Raw genomic sequence first — 16,342 nt, 5'->3', positions numbered from 1 at the left:
AAGAGAAGAGAAGAGAAGAGAAGAGAAGAGAAGAGAAGAGAAGAGAAGAGAAGAGAAGAGAAGAGAAGAGAAGAGAAGAGAAGAGAAGAGAAGAGAAGAGAAGAGAAGAGAAGAGAAGAGAAGAGGTTTTAAAACTTTTTTCTTGAAAACATACAATCAAAACCAGAGTATGAATAGGCCATACTTACTTTGCCCTGGATGTGAATTGCTTAACAATGCACAACCTATAACAATTTTCTTCTCAATAAAATAAAATCTACTTTTCTTTTGGATAACTATCAACTGCAAATTTTCCTGGTGGCTCAATATTTATTTCTGATCAATTAATTTTAATAATCACCTCAGTAGAAACAGTATATGCCCAGCATCATAGTCCAGAAGAGTATAACGTGTATGATGGGAAAATAAGGAGTACATGGAGAGGGTAGAATAACAGATAACTCTTACTCTCCTAAAAAGATCTGAAAAAGATTTTTACCTATGATTCCCATCCAAAATATTTAGTGCAGACCAAGCATGCAGAACTGCAGTCTGGAAGGAGAGCATTTGAAAAGTCTTTCTCAAGGCCACACCAAACACTGCCCACTTATTCATTAATTCAATGTAATAAATGTTTATAGATATGTGCCACTGAGGACGATGCTAGAGAATTTTGGTCTGTTAGCATTTGGTTTAATTGGGCAGATAACGAATGCATTTTGAATGAAGGTATAAAAACGACAGCATTTTTCCAGCTGTTGCTGTGCTGCAGCAAGAATGCCCAGCAGCCTCATCTTTCTGTAAGACATACATGTGAAAATAGACAGACATTCAGATTTTGTTCTGGTAACCCTGAATACTAAATCCATTGCCCTTTGTGCCCATTCTTCCTAACACTAAGGCAACAAGCAGCCATGTCTGGATCTTCCTACTCCTTCCCAAAGACAGCAGATCTGGGATTGCTCACCGTACTTTTCCATCTTTCCCAATTATTATTATTTTTAAACTTTGGATGCTGTCCAGGAAAAAATAAATAAATAAGAAATGGTTAAGTGGCTTGTATTTAGATTTCCATTTATTTTAATGTTTGGCTGGCAGATTTGTTAATCGAGAGCTCAGTGTTAGTTATTCTACATTTAACACAATGCAGAACAATTCTTTTTAATTAAGCACTTTTCCACCAAAAATAATTTTCTCAATAATTACACTGATTTTTTATTTTGTTGATAGCTCATCTTGCAGAAGCAGCAGAATCCAACTGAAACAACAGGGTGCAACAGCAGGATGCCTCCAGCTTGTGCAGTTTTGCCCGCCTCTCTGCCTCCTTTTTGACCGAGACTATAGCAAAAAAACTCACTTCATCATCCCTCCTGTAGCTCATGCTCACCAGTTATTATGTACTTGTTAGCTTAGTACCTCTTGGTCTGTCCCACAACCATACCTGCACTCCTGCCAGCATGTCTCTGCTCAGACTGTGTATGTTTCAGACAAGGAACAATTTGTTTTCTCTGTCTCAGAAGTTATTTTTCAGGCTACCATAGCACTATAACAAAATGATGAGAATTGCTCTCAGTCTTGGGATTGGTGCAATTTCATCTCTGTTTACAATTATTGCCCCATTGAGTTCACTCCTCCTGAGCAAATGTCCAGCCACTGCTACTCAGATACTTTTCTTCTGAATTCTTCATAGGCAATAATGACAACAAAAAATCCTGAAATCAGTGTTTGGCTTGTGAAGTGTTTCCAGCCAAACTGTGGTTTCTCCCTCCTTGCATAACTTCTCTGTGACACCCATTGGGATTCGCTAAGATCTCAAACACAGCAGGGACGTAGATTATTTAATTCTAGAATCCTTCAAAATCTTCCAGTAGAAGAGGACTTCTGTAGAAGATCCCATCTGTTTATTTGGCTCAGTTTTCTACAGCTCCCATGATCCCTATAACTCCTAAACAGCCGAAACTTCAGGAACAGTAGTTAGAAAGAAAAACTACTCCTTTTACACTCTTGAATGTTCAGTGCCAGAGCTTGTAACAAACAGTATGAGATGCCAAGCCTGCTTTGAAGGCCACTCACTAAATATTCAATCCCAACGTAACACTAACTTGAAAATTACTGCTGCTCCACTTCAAGACAACAACTGTCTGACAACAAATATGCCACAATACAAAATGTTTATTGTATGGCTCAGCAGATACAAAAAAGATGCTGAGCTATGTCTGAACAACACAGAACCATGACATGCAATGCTTTCTTCTGCATCTAGAAGAGTGCTGGCAGTTCAGATAAATTTTGAAAGGCATAGCTATTGCTTGCTGAAGTTCAAAAAGTACGTAGCCAATGAAGGGGAAATTGAAGGAAAATAAAGGGATGAAGATAAGCATTAGGTGGTTATACTTTAAAAGTGGTGATATGATGACAAAAGAGAAAACAATGGAAGCTCCCGAATGTTTCTAAACAAGGTAATGACGTAGTCAAAGTTATATGGGAACAGGAATTAAAAACAAGAGAAACAGAGAAGGAAGAGGTACAAATGATTTGAGAAGGCACAACAGCCAAATATGAACACAAATGGGCATTTGCTCAATATTGAAGACCTCCTGCTGTCACACCTGATAGCATGAATCTGCAATACAGGAGTTATCAGGATTGCTGTTCTATATTTTTTTCAGTAAAAGGAGATCTAGTTAAACTGCAGTGCTTTTAAGCAATCCTTAACAAAGTTCCAGACAAAAGAAAATACACAGTTTGTGTGACATAAATCTGAATAAAGGAGCACATCTGTCAGGTTTATTTCTACACTGCACTTCTGTATTCCCTAAAGGATTATTCAGGAAGAACAGAGTTACAGTCAATTATTTGTTATAGTTTTATGAGAGAATAACACAGCACTTGGTATTCAAGGACATGACACTTGGCATTTTTCAGAATCCTTTTGGTATTACACGTCCTGTTTCATTAAACTGTTCTTGAATTTTCTATTAAACTAGACCAAAACATGAGTTGCAATGATGAGCTTCAACTCACAGAGCAGTTGCATTTCACTGGCAGGTGAGACACCTGTTAGCAATTAGTTTAACTGGGGTTTTTATTTCATACTAATAATTTTAAAGAATCACAGACTCACAACAATTAGAAAGACCTCTGGTGACATACAAAGTCCCTCTTGCCCCCTTTGCAGTTATGAAGAGTCCTTAATTCACTGATTGGGAACTAGATCAAAAGTAAAGTTGGATCCACCGCAGCAGCTAGACATGACCCAGAGCAGTAGGCAGGAACACTAAAACAGCCAGGAGTATCAACAAGTAGTTTACTTCTTTCCATAACAAATCAATGAACACTACATTCAGACACAGTGATCTCTTCCAGAAGAACAGAATTCATGAGCTGGCTTTCATATATTCGTCTTTAGTACCTACCCTGAACAGTTTAACATCTCCACAGAGATGTTGTACAATATTACCCCAATACTTGCTTCTTTTTTCACTCTAAGCAAATTCATAAAATAAAGGATCCATTTTATGAGAACACACATTCAAAAATAAATTCCAACCTGGTTAGTTTTCTCTAATGTCCCATTCATTCACACAAAGGATATAGGTAAGAAGTTACTGTAACAATACATTTCCCCAACTTACGTTTTCTGCACGTTGTGTGATTCATTTTCTTCACGTTGACATTGCTTAACTTCCCACTTGAGAGCACAGAATTAAATCCAATGAATAAAATAAAGTCGTTTCAGACAAAAAAAGTTACCGAGTTTAATTTAATTTAAATGAGCTGTGAGAAAAAAAAAACAACCCAGCTTCATCCACACTACAACAGAGTGGTTTTCCTGTGATTCAAAGCTGGAACAAAGCAGGCCTAAAACTTCAAGGACTGCAGAAGGACACCTTATCTTACTTGAGAGACCCCTGTGCAGAGAATCACAGAGGCAGATGCTATGATGAGGGCTGTTCATCAAATGGTGTTTGCAGAGAAAAGGAAGGTTTACAACACTCTAAGAGGCAGACCTATGAGGTTCCAGACCATCAGCAGAATGAATGCATGAAGTGTTTTTAATAACACTGTGACTTCCTATCACTGTCAGGTATTGCAGACTCTTGATGGGAACATCAGAAGAATCCTATTTCTGGTAGGCCAGCTGAAGGAGTCAAAATGTCTGGATGACTCTGACCCTGGTCACAGATTTACAGAACATCAGAGAGTGAAGAAACTAGGCTTAATCTCTTGTCAAACAGGATTGTGTCTTTGATGAGAGATTTCGGCTCAGTTAGTCCACAAATTTATCTCTGACTGTTTTTCCCTGGAAAACATAAGCATATCATATCTGCATAAAGGCACTTTCAGGTGAATTAGAATATAAGGAACTAGACACTTCTGTGACAGTGCATAAGATCCAGAGGGATGCTCTCTCTTCTGTTATTAAAAGAAAGTAAAATAATAGATAGATTCCTCTCTTTACAAATCTATACTGAGAAGCAAGCATCAGACACAAAGAATGTCTTGGGTCACTGACTGAGCAAAGACCACCAAAGCCATCCTGATTTGGAAGGCCTTCAAATCACTGCCCCAAGAGTGATTTATCAGCAAGGATCTGGATCTTTCTATGGCAAGAAAGATTTTAAACTACTAGGATGTAATCCTATGTACAAATAAAACTCTGCAGATACAAGTGGAGCCAGTTGGATTATAGCAGAGTTACAGGTATACTTGTGATTCTCTTCACAAGATCAGGCTGCAACTAACTGCTGTGCTATCTTCCACAGGGAGTTTTGGTTTGCTGTTAGAATAGGATAGACACTTTTATGACAATTTTACCCTTCTATCAAAATTCTTACTGTGCCATAGACTGTATTTTGTATGTAAGACTACAGCTGGGGTTTGGTTTAAAGACGAGTAAGAACAAAAGAATCAGGAAAGTAGAACCCAGTCTATTCCTGGATCTTCTAACCCTCAGAAACAAGGACAGAGAAGGGGCATTAGAAAGAGCTCATAATTACTTTAAAATTGTCATGGTTTACGACATCCTAATACCATAATAAATGATGTAACTCAGGCTTAAGCTAGAAATTTACAACTTTATGAATTTAAGTTGATGGATGTTTCTTACCTCAGAAATTTCTAAAGGGTGATGGAAGAGGGGAAATACTATTATTGTTCAGAGTTTTTAGCTACAAAATAGCTTTCAGTCTATCTTAAGTGCTGATTTTTTTTTTTGGAAAAGCAGCAAGAAACCTGGCTTAGAAAATAAAAAATAAAATAAAATAAAATAAAATAAAATAAAGCCTTCTTCAATAAAAAAATGCAAAACAAATCTGGTCTGTTTCTGTAGCATTGTAATGATTAGGTTAACATTTCTAAAAGTAGAGTCATAAAAATTTCTATTGCAGGCTTCACAGACAAATAAAATGAGGAATTTAGTAGGAAATTTGATCCATAATATGATGGCTAGTCCTAAAACTGATGGCTGATGGACTTGTTTTCCCACCATTTCACTAACATACTTTATATTTCAAAACATCAGCGTATCCTTCATTTTTGAAATGAGGCAAGTCTGTGAGACTTTTGCCTGCTTCTACAATTCAGTTTTACAGCAACAGCTTCTAAGTCCATATGACAGAATCATAGCACAAACTTAGGAAAATATGGAAGAGAAAAAAAAAAGATGCTTATATTGCTTATGGAGCACAAATAAGATTCTAGTAAAAATCTTCCTCAGGGTGTCATTTTCAGAAATCTCATTATAGTTTGGGCAGACTATTTGTTTTCACAGGACTGATTTATAATGCATGAAGGTTTGGTGTTGACAGTACTACAGCACTACACTGCTCTGCTCAAAGACACACACAAGGTTCGAAGTGAATTAATGTAGTGAACCCTTGCCTCCACCACCAGCCAGGCTCAAGTACTGTGCTAAATAACCTGCAATGCAGAAATGCTTCAGGATTGTTCTTATAGTCCACCCCTTCACTAACAACTCAATCTACTCATTACTACATTTCCCACAGTCCTCCTCCTCCCCGCACTGTTACACTCTATAGGCTTTTCTGGGCAAGGCTGTCTTCTTTCTCCAGTGGAGAACAAAGTCCTTCCGGCTCATGGGAAATAGAATCCTAGAATCATTATGGTTGGAAAAGACCTCTTAAAGATCATCCAGTCCAATTGACAACCCATTCCCACCATACCCACTAAGCCATGTCTTTCAGTGCCACACCTACACATTTCTTGAACAGTTTCAAGGATAGTGACTCCACCACCTCTGTGGACAGCCCATTCCAATGCTTGACCACTCTTTCCACAAAGGATTTTCTCCTAATATCCAACCTGAACTTCCCCTAGCACAAATTGAGACCAATACCTCTTGTCTAATGCTAGTTTCCTGCGAGAAGAGGTTGACCTCCACCTCACCACAACTTTCTTTTAGGTAGAGGCTCCCTTGAGCCTCCTCCTCTCTAGACTAAACAATCCTACTTCCCTCAGCTTGCTGCATAAGACTTGTGCTCCAGATCCTTCACAACACTGCTGCCCTTCTCAATGTCTTTTTTGTAGTATAGGGCCCAAAACTGAACTCACTACTCAAGATGCAGCCTCGCCAGAGCTGAATGCATGCAGACCATCGCCTCCCTGCTCTTGCTGGCTGTACTCTTTCTGATACAAGCCACAATGGCATTGGCCATCTTGAACACCTGAGCACACTGCTGGCTTACATTCAGCTGGCTGTTGACTAACAGCCCTAGGTCCTTTTCCAGCACACAGCATTCCAGCCATTCTACTCCAAGCCTGCAGCATTGCCTGCAGTTTTGGTAACCAAAATGCAGTACTCGGCACTTGGTCTTGTTAAGGCTCATTCCACTGGCCCCAGCCCAGCAATCCATCCTGTCCAGGTTGCTCTGTAGGGCCTTCCAACCACCAGACAGATCCAACACTTCCTCCTGGCTTGGTGTCACTTTCAAACTTACTGAGGGTGCACTCGATCCCTATGCCCAGATCACCCACTGATGTTCTTGCTTTCACCTGCTCTTTATTTTTCATACAGTCTGAAGCAGGGCTCTAATATCAGAAACCTTGGTCTGGCTGAAGGGGCAGTGCTTGGAACTGAGGGGTTGCCTTTTCCTCACCCAGTGGGTAAGTATAACTCAATGAGGGCCACCCAGCACAGGGAGCAGCACACACTGGGCACAGGAGAGTGTTAAAAGATGCCGTTCCAACCCAATTCCTCTCACACCACACAGACCGCACACCTGACACAACCTTTCCAGATCCCCAGCTGAATATTCAGCCTGTTTTCAGACACCGACACCCTCCCCCCCCTCGTGGAGGAGGGCGCATAGGCCGCCCGCCCCGGCGCGGAAGGCTGTGCCGCCCGGCATCTCGGGACTCGTAGTTCCCCGCACGGAGAGACATGGCGGCGGCGCGGGCGCTCGTAGTTGCTCTCGCCGCGTTCCTCCTCGCCGTCAGCTCTCAGGCCAGCAAGTACTCCCGGGAGGCTAACGAGGGGCTGGCTGACGCCAAGCGGCGGGAGGCCGGGGAGTTCCGGGTGGTGAGGCTGAATCAGATCTGGGAGAAGGCGCAGCGGGTGAGTGGGGCAGCGCGGGAGGAGCTGTTGTGAGGGGGAGGAGGGCCGGGCCGCCTCTTCGGCCCCTGGGCAGCCGGCTGAAGCGGTGCGCGGTCAGCAACGGCTCGTGTGTGGGCAAAACACCGCGTTACCAGGCCCCAACGCAGGGTTAGGCCTCCGGTTACGGAGGCTTTTGCCTGGGCTTTAGGCCTAGTGTCTTTGTCGGGTACCTGATGGACTGATCACGCAGCCCTGCTCACTGAGGCTGCGGTAAGAGGGCCCTCACGATGTGCCCTCTCTTCTGCCATATTCACCTGGGCTATGAGAAGCGTATATTCCCACATTTATATCCAACTGAGAAGAGTCTTGCAGAGGAAGCAGAAGGCAGAGAGAGTATGAAGCCCCTCTGACCGATGCTGATTCCTGCACCCACTGCTGGAGTGCTTCTACAATGTTCAGTGGCAGCAGCCTTCAGCCTTGCTTTGCTTAGGACAAGAACTCAGCACAGTAGATAAGAAACCTTCCATTGTGGTGGTTAGTGTAAACTCAATACGAGAGGGAATCTAAGTGATGTAGTCCCATGCAGGTGGGCTAGCAAATGTGTATTGCCATTCTCAGATTACAGAATCAAAGTGGTTTAGATTAGAAGTTACCTTAAAGATAATCTAGTTCGAAGATAATTGAGCTCAGCCTTACCCATAGAATGGTATCTACTAGGTCAGGTTGCCAAGGCCTCATCCAGCCAAGCTGTGAATACCTCCAATGACAGACTGCCCACTACTATTTGGGCAACCTGTGCTGGTACCTCACCTCCTTCCTGCATGAGATGATCTTGAAGGAAGCAGAAAACTGCCTATGTGCTTTAAATCACCCTAATGTATTCACTTTTATATTATCTAAAGATAAGATAGATATCTAAAGATAGATATCTGTCTTTCTATTATCTAATCTAGACAGGCAAGGAGATTCCAGCAGAGCATTTCAAAGCATTTGTGTTGTTGAAAAGTTACATACTAGATTATAGTGATAGTCAAGAAAAATATTTGTGGGCTTGAGAGAATTTTGAATAGAATCTTTCTTCTTAGAGAACAATGGACTTAATTTAATCCCTTGTTTTTTATTGGGTATTTAAAATGTTTGGTTAATGAAAAGGCATCCCTGAACTTTCCATTTAGGTGATCTGATGCTACTATTCTCTGGTGCTTTTAGAAAACCCAAAACTATGTTTTTATGAGGTTGTGCCAGCTGCAATAGATGTCTAACGTAAACTGCATTGTGTCATCTTTTATACATTAGTGTGTCTCTGATGGCAGTTGTACATTTAAAAGATTGTGTTGTCTATTTTGCAGTACTTAGGAACTGAATTGTTATCTGAGTTACTGATGGGGACTTTTTTATCCTGAATTTGCTCAACCTGTCAACATAGTAAGTCATTATGGCATTAGAGTTCAGAACTACCAAGTAAATGATTAGTCATTTCCTTCACAATTTATAGCAATCTTTTACTCAATCCTCCTCTCAGAACACCAGGACTCTGCTGAGCAAAACAGCGTTACTTGGTGCCACCACAGCACTGAATCTCTGTCCGTGTAGGTCAGCCTGCTCCAGAAAAGCAAATAAGTAAATAAGGTTTTCATTATTTTAATGCACAGAATTCATAACTAAAGTGGTTTCTGCTGAGTGCTTAGCTTTCATCAAACAGTTCTCCAAAAGCAAATGTTAAAGAAGATTACACAGAGGCTTTAGAACCAGAGGGATCCGAAATTTTAATGCACGCCGTAAATTATTTATTTATCTGTGATTCTAAGTACTCTCGATTTTGATCAGTTATTTCAGTAGGCCAAGTGCAAGATACAGAGGAAAACCTGCTTTAAAAATTGCAGTAATTAAGTAATCTTGTGCCACTCAATGTAATAGAAGAGTCTGTTGAAACCAGAAGCAGTAATGTGCAGACGTTCCTTTTTCTTCACTGCCATCTTCTTGTTACAAACACACATGCAAGAAATTCTTAAGCACGAACATAACTTGTTTCATTTTGTTGTTTCAAAGAAAAACTAAAGTATCTAAAATCCGGGAATTCAAAAGTTTGGGCTCACCTTGCAGCAGTGCTGCTTAGCCAGCTGCGTATTAGTTCCTGTCTTTGCTCCTGTTTTCTCTGTGTATTTCACAGAGTTTCAAGCTGGCCTATCAGTCATTTAAATCCTTTTTTCAATCTGTAGTGTCAGCCTCAGTATCTTCTCTTTTTCTTCCGTTATGAAGGACAGGAATACTTCTAGGAATGTTATGTTTTTAATGCATATAAACTGTGCTGAGAAGTGGAATCTCTGCACAAAATTTGGTCATTATTGCCTGTTATATGTTAGTAAAACTGAATGGAGTCAATTCCTTTCTCTGTTTTCATTTAGCTTCATCTCTCTGCTGTAAAACTAGCAGAATTGCACAGCGATTTGAAAATACAAGAAAAGGATGAGCTGAGCTGGAAAAAACTGAAAGCTGAAGGGCTGGATGAAGATGGAGAGAAAGAAGCCAAGCTTAGACGCAACTTAAATGGTAAGGTATATCTTTGCAGAAGAGGCTTAAACTGCATGATACTTTTGTTTAGACACCTCTGTTTTTGAACCATTTAGTAACAGATTGTCTTTCGAAACACTCAGCATGCAGGAGTTGTTTAGAGGTCAGCAGGGATGTCAGGAGGCTAACAGCTTCCTTTGCTTCTGATGTTTTCAAAAAGGATCATTAAACTCTTCACTTAAACTCTTAACCTACCTACTTTGAGCTGCAGAATATAGCTCTGAATGCCAAGGATGCAGCAGCCAGCCTTGTGTACTGATTCTAAAGCATCTGTATCTATTATTTGCCCTGCAGTCATTATGGCTAAATACGGAATGAATGGAAAGAAGGACTCTCACCTAACTGATACTAACTACATTAAAGATGGTACAGAAAGTGATACACTGGATGACCCAAGACTGGAAAAATTATGGAGCAAGGTGGGTAAAATTTCCAGGAACTGCAATGTGTTAAACCAGTGTTTCTTCTCTTCAGAGCCTCCAGCCTTGGAACTGGAATAGCTTTAAGCTCTGCTGATCTATTTTTTAAACACAGGACAAACTGCTGTACTCTGTAGCACATATCACTGTGCACTGCAGGCATCCCATGTGCATCCAAGTCAGTAGGTTTTGCAGGTTCTCCTTACCAAACAAAACACCCTTAGCAGTCATGGAGGATAAGATCCTCTGTCTATTAAGACAAATAGAGTCTTTCCTCAAATGTCACTGAACTCATGATTTCCTTTTGTGTTTTTTTTCACGTTCTTCTCGTTGTTCTTTCTGTGGTTTTTGTTTTGTTTTTAACTTTGCAAATAGGACTATTTAGTGGAATATTTAGAAAAGAGAAAGAAGACATTTGGGGAAATGTTAAAAAGACATTAAATAAAGACATTTCCAACAATGTTTTCAAGTGAAACCTTCCAGGATTTACATGAAAAATGAATAGAAATTGTACTGCCGGGGCAGCTAAAACTGGCAAAGTTGTAATCTTAAAAAATGAAGGAATTTGTGTTTGAGAAACAAGTAGTTGTATAAAGCAAAGAATTCTTAGACCAATCTAGTGCAATGGTAGTAAAGCAGAGAAGAGTTTTGCTGTGTTTTAAAATGTTACTGTTACCAGATGCAGCTCTGGCAAAGTATATGTTGTCCTGTGCTTTGGGGTGTAGTAAAGTTCATCACTTATAAGTATTCCCTAAGGCTGAATAGGTATGAACAATTTTCACTTTTGGTCATGCTATTGCAAGAGATAAGTCAGGAGACTTGTGGGCAATTAAGGCTTCACTGATTGCTGAATGTAGGCCTGTGAGGAGCAAATCACTGCAGAACAAATAGAATCATAGAAATGCACAGTAGTGATACAGTCTTCACTTGACAGTAGAGTATGATTTCTTGAGTAAAGATTGTGCTTAATATTGGCCTAACTATCACACAGACAGTTCCCTTTCAGTTGCCCTTGTATCTCTATGGCCCTTCCTTCTCTATCAATTTTTTTTCCACAGAATATGAAAAGAGGTGTTTCATTGGGTAGTTGGTAGCAAGCCAACATTGTAGATCTGAAACAAACTTCAATTTGATATGATTAAAGTGACCATGTTCCTGGATGTCTAGTTTTGCCCGCAAACTTATATAATGGGATTCAAAACAAAAGACCTAATGGAAGAGCTGGGCTTAATCATTTCCTAAACGTGGCAGAGAGAAGTTTCAGCAAGTGTTTACGTGTAATAGCACTTGGCCTGGGAGTCATAATGAGTTCATGTTTCTTTCAGGCCAAGACCTCTGGGAAGTTCTCAGATGAGGAGCTGGATAAGCTTTGGCGAGAATTTAAACATCACAAAGAAAAGATTCGTGAATACAATATTCTGCTTGAGACCGTGAGCAGAACTGAAGGTGTCTGAACATTTTCCTGGTGTTTCTAGGCCTATGGCCTCCACTGTTTCCAAGTTTCTTTGAAAATCCCTCAGTCTGACATCCCTGCTAGAACAGCTTGCAGATGCTGATATCCCCAGATACTTGCTTGGTTTAATTCTACATTAGCTGCCAAAAATCATGCCAGCTAATGAAAGCGTTGCCATTTCAGTTTTCTAATTCTTGCTTATGTTACAAGCCGTGAAGATACCATCAGATTACTAACAATGGCATGTTGGAATTTACTGGAAATCATGCAGCAGGCACAGATTTACTGCTGCAGATTGTGGTTTTAAAGTCTGCAAGACATGGATGTTCATTTCATCCTATTTCATCCTCCCGAGGGAGGGTTATAGGATTTACCCACCATACCTATTCAATTTCCTTGGGATAATGCTAACCAGGGAAATTAGAACATTCCCTTATTAAAACTTCAGCTGATCACCAGCAGGAGGTAAAAGGCATTTTCTGTAACACCGCCCTCCAGAGCACTGGGGAGCATTAATGTGCAAAAGGAGTTACTGCTTTGTAGAGTATGATGCCAGCGCTTTACTGATTATATGAACTGACTGTATTTTATTCATCCCAGATTTGAGGGATTTCTGGGGCTTCTAACCTATTAGGATTTGGCCCACAGTCAGTATAGCTTTTCTCTTTCAACAGATATTCACAAAAATGTAATCAACCCATCTGAGGAGAACCTGGTGAAAGAGGAAATCTTGCACAACAAACACAGAGAACTTAAAGAAAAGTTAAGAAGCATCAACCAGGGGTTTGAGCGTTTGCGTAAAGTCAGTCACCAAGGATATGATGCAACCAGTGGTACGATTCCCTGGTATTTTTTTAATATCTATTTGGTATCAATTTTAGTAAGTAAAAATCAGTGAGCAAGTTAATTCATTTAATTGCAGTGAATTCATGTAACATGGGAAGGGATATTACACTCTCTGCACCAGGGTGTAAGTTAGGCAATGTGCAGGGCAAACAATGGCATGAATTAGTTCTGGGGATGTTTTTTTTTCTTTTAAATAAGTTTTTTTTTAATAAATGCTTGCTACCGTACTGTTGTTTTAAGTGACGTACTTGGACTTTTCTCCCTTTTCATCTAAGCAGACCTGTTAGTAATATATTGCTTGGTGTGCTTGGCATGCTTATCTTGCATGAAAGCATTATGTCCAGATTTTCATCTGGTGATATGTGTTTGTTTAGAATTTGAAGAACCAAGAGTGATTGATTTGTGGGACATGGCAAAATCAGCCAATTTCACTGAGAAAGAGCTGGAATCTTTTCGGGTAAGTAGAATTCCAGTAAGATCTCCCATGGGAAGGTATTTTGCCACATAAAGAAATAGTCTGTGTTACTCGTAGGGCAGCCAATTCTGTATTGCTTTTCAGGCATCAAAAAAAAAAAATAATAATGAAAAGGTCATTATTTAATGTTTAAAATATATATGTATGTGAAACTACTCATGTATAGGCTACTGGTTAGGCTGCGGTTGGACTTGATGATCTTCAAGGTCTTTTCCAACCTGGGTAATTCTATGATTCTATGATTCTATGTGCATTGTCCTAGGAGGAGCTGAAACACTTTGAAGCAAAAATTGAAAAACATCATCACTATCAGAAGCAATTAGAGATTTCACACGAGAAACTGAAACATATTGAGGGGACTGGAGATAAGGAACATCTGAACAGAAACAGAGAGAAATATGCCATGCTAGAAGAAAAGACAAAAGAGCTCGGATATAAGGTTTGTATAAATTCAGTATACGTACCTGTTGAGAATTAGACTCAGTAGTTGAGGGAATGTCAGTTATCCAGTGCTGGTATTTTTCATGCAGGTAAACATCTTCCAGAGGAGGAGGTTAAGGCACACCTGTGCTCCGTGTTTAATGCAGAATAGACATGATTGGTTTTTACAGACCTAATTCTAAGATGCCTGAAAATTTCCTAGTCTCAGCTCTTCCCAAGAGCTGCCGCATGTACTAATAGCAAAAATCTGAATATATTAGATTGATTGATTTAATCTTCTAGCATTATTCACTGTAGTCCTGATATTTGTTTGATTTGTTTCCTTTTTGTACTAGGTCAAGAAGCATTTGCAAGACTTATCCAGCAGAATCTCTCAAGGTCTTCAACACAATGAATTATAAACATCTGTTCTCCTTCATGGGATCAATTTATGAACATAAATAACAGAGGGATTTTATGAACAGGATTAGCCAAGCAGTCCTTCCAAAATTCTAAGGACTGAAGAGTTGTCCTGTAAGAAAACATTCTGTGGTCCACTTAGTTTTGTATTTGCATTACCATGTTAAATGATTACACTATAAATCTGAATCAAGTAACAGCCTTCGTCACAAGGAAGTGTGAGCTGTCAGAAGATTCCTGCTTGTAAAAATACTGATCTTAAGAGTTAGTCAAGGAATTCTGATGAATGAAAGCAAACACCTGAGGTACAGGTTGTTAAAGATAAGAGAAGTTTAATATTTCACTGTTTGGTTTGATGCATTTTCTACTGAAGGTAACTAAAATGTTTCTATTTGCTGAGCATTGACTCAGAGCTGAACTGTATATGAATCTTTCATGTGAGAGGAGGGGGAGGAGTTAAGTATTGAGGTCAATTCACAGAACTTACAGACTAACACATCTGAAGTTACTGAATGTATGTGTACAATTGTGTCATTCATAGTTGCTTGGTTTTGTTACACTTAGTCATTAAAAATCAAAACAAGATACCAGTGAGGTGTTTTTTTTTCTTCCCACTTGGGTTGAAACTTTCTATGATTATAATGCTGACCCTTTATTTCTAAGGCTTTTTCTTGTGAAACTGCCAGTAACAAGACTAAGGCAAAGGTCCAGTGTCAGTAAATCATTACAGCTACTTGGTTGCAAAGCTCTATCAATCTCACCGAGCTGTAGCATGCCGTTTTAGGAAACTTCAAGTCTTGCTTGCCATAGCCGTTCTGTGAGAACCAGTAAAGAAAGAGAGTTTGTCAGAATCAGCCACTGTGTATATTACTTATCCAGGTCCTGAGTCCATGGTGGGTTGAAAGTATTATGATTCTGCACATATAGGCTATTCCATAATGCACAGGTGATTTAATGAAAACAATGATAGCAGTCCTACTGTGAGATTTTGAATGCCTTACATTGCAGCAGTAATTTCTCACTGGTTTTGTTTGAATGTAAGCTGTTATTTATATTTCAGAGAATCATTGTTATTCAGTACAAACACAGAGCACTATTAATATTAACAGTAAGTCAGTAACAGTTCTCTAAAATAATATGATTTAGATGCCTACAGGGCATTGAGAGAATATTGGTACCTTTCTGATTCTGAAAGCACCACTTGTGGTTGTAGTGACATTGCCAGTGATGTTCCAGACCTACACTTCAGCCTAAGCACCACAGCTGATTGCCTTTGGTTGCATAAGAGACTTGAGCATAGCCGCATTCATGGTGCTAGATCTCCCTCTAGCAGCTGTAGTGCCAAAATGGCATTCATCATCTTAGAGATGGTTCATGTCATTTGTGGTGCATGTCTCCTTTGGTTGATAAGCAAAAAAAAGTAAACCCCAAAATAGCCACAACCTGATTCTACTCAAGAAGGAGAGACCTGTTTTCTTTCCAGAATGCTACGAAATAACCACTTCTTCACTAGATTATTAAGTAAAGGCCACTCAAATTTCTTTAACACTACTGTAGCTGCATTGTGTTACATAGTTATCTGTCTTTAACATTAATTTTTCAAGGTGAATGCAGGATAGAAATGCAATGCACCCTCTGTAGTTTTCTCTTTGTAGAATGAGATCAGTTTGGTGTTCAGTAGCTGTAGCCTTGGTTTGTAACTCGCACATGGAAAAGCCTGCATCTGAGGAATCTGAGCACATAAGCTGCATACATCAGCAGAGCAAAGGAGCCAATGAAAGCAACAAAGACTGAGAAGTTCTGAATAGAAGGAAGTGCTGGATTCACAGAACACATCCAGATTCAGAGCAGCAGTTAGTAATGGTTGTTAGACCCAATAGACGGTTGCTTCAACACCAGCCTCAACACTCCCCATAAGAAGAGCTGAGGGTGGCACCAAGTCTTTAGTCAACACATCATGGCAGTAATTAGGCTTAAACACTGGGTAAGCAGAGAGTGGCAACTGCTTCAGTGTACAGAGACTGACAACACACATCATACATTTACAGGTTGCAGTAATTTAAAATGAGGATCAAGTCAGAGATGATTAGTAAAAAAGGTTGGAAGACTGTTTTTAGCGCAGCCATTTCTCTTCAGTTGTTGAACGCAGCCGTTAATGAGTCATTAGGTACAAAGGTTGTTCATACAAACTTAGAGGAGAAAAT

The 16,342-nt window shown here is 39.8% G+C and overlaps 1 protein-coding gene across 1 annotated transcript; it reads left to right on the top strand.

Moving 5' to 3' along the window:
• The first annotated feature begins 7,292 nt into the window (after nucleotides 1-7,292).
• On the top strand, nucleotides 7,293-14,723 carry LRPAP1 (LDL receptor related protein associated protein 1). The gene is made up of 8 exons (XM_072334868.1): nucleotides 7,293-7,555; nucleotides 9,940-10,084; nucleotides 10,400-10,524; nucleotides 11,850-11,970; nucleotides 12,652-12,810; nucleotides 13,198-13,280; nucleotides 13,561-13,737; nucleotides 14,075-14,723. The coding sequence occupies exons 1-8, from the start codon at nucleotides 7,382-7,384 to the stop codon at nucleotides 14,138-14,140; spliced, it is 1,050 nt and encodes a 349-aa protein (XP_072190969.1). The 5' UTR covers nucleotides 7,293-7,381; the 3' UTR covers nucleotides 14,141-14,723.
• The last annotated feature ends 1,619 nt before the right edge of the window (nucleotides 14,724-16,342 follow it).

The sequence above is a fragment of the Excalfactoria chinensis genome, chromosome 4, assembly GCF_039878825.1.
Source record: "Excalfactoria chinensis isolate bCotChi1 chromosome 4, bCotChi1.hap2, whole genome shotgun sequence".
Taxonomy (NCBI): Eukaryota; Metazoa; Chordata; class Aves; order Galliformes; family Phasianidae; genus Excalfactoria; species Excalfactoria chinensis.
The sequence above is the reverse complement of the archived record's forward strand: the minus strand, read 5'-3'. Positions and strand labels throughout refer to the sequence as shown.

Bases quoted from the DNA above. Each gene is read 5' to 3' on its own strand.
- LRPAP1 (XM_072334868.1), top strand. From the start codon at position 7,382: ATGGCGGCGGCGCGGGCGCTCGTAGTTGCTCTCGCCGCGTTCCTCCTC. The intron at 7,556-9,939 runs GTGAGTGGGGCA...GTTTTCATTTAG, and splicing joins TCTGGGAGAAGGCGCAGCGG to CTTCATCTCTCTGCTGTAAA. The intron at 10,525-11,849 runs GTGGGTAAAATT...TGTTTCTTTCAG, and splicing joins TGGAAAAATTATGGAGCAAG to GCCAAGACCTCTGGGAAGTT.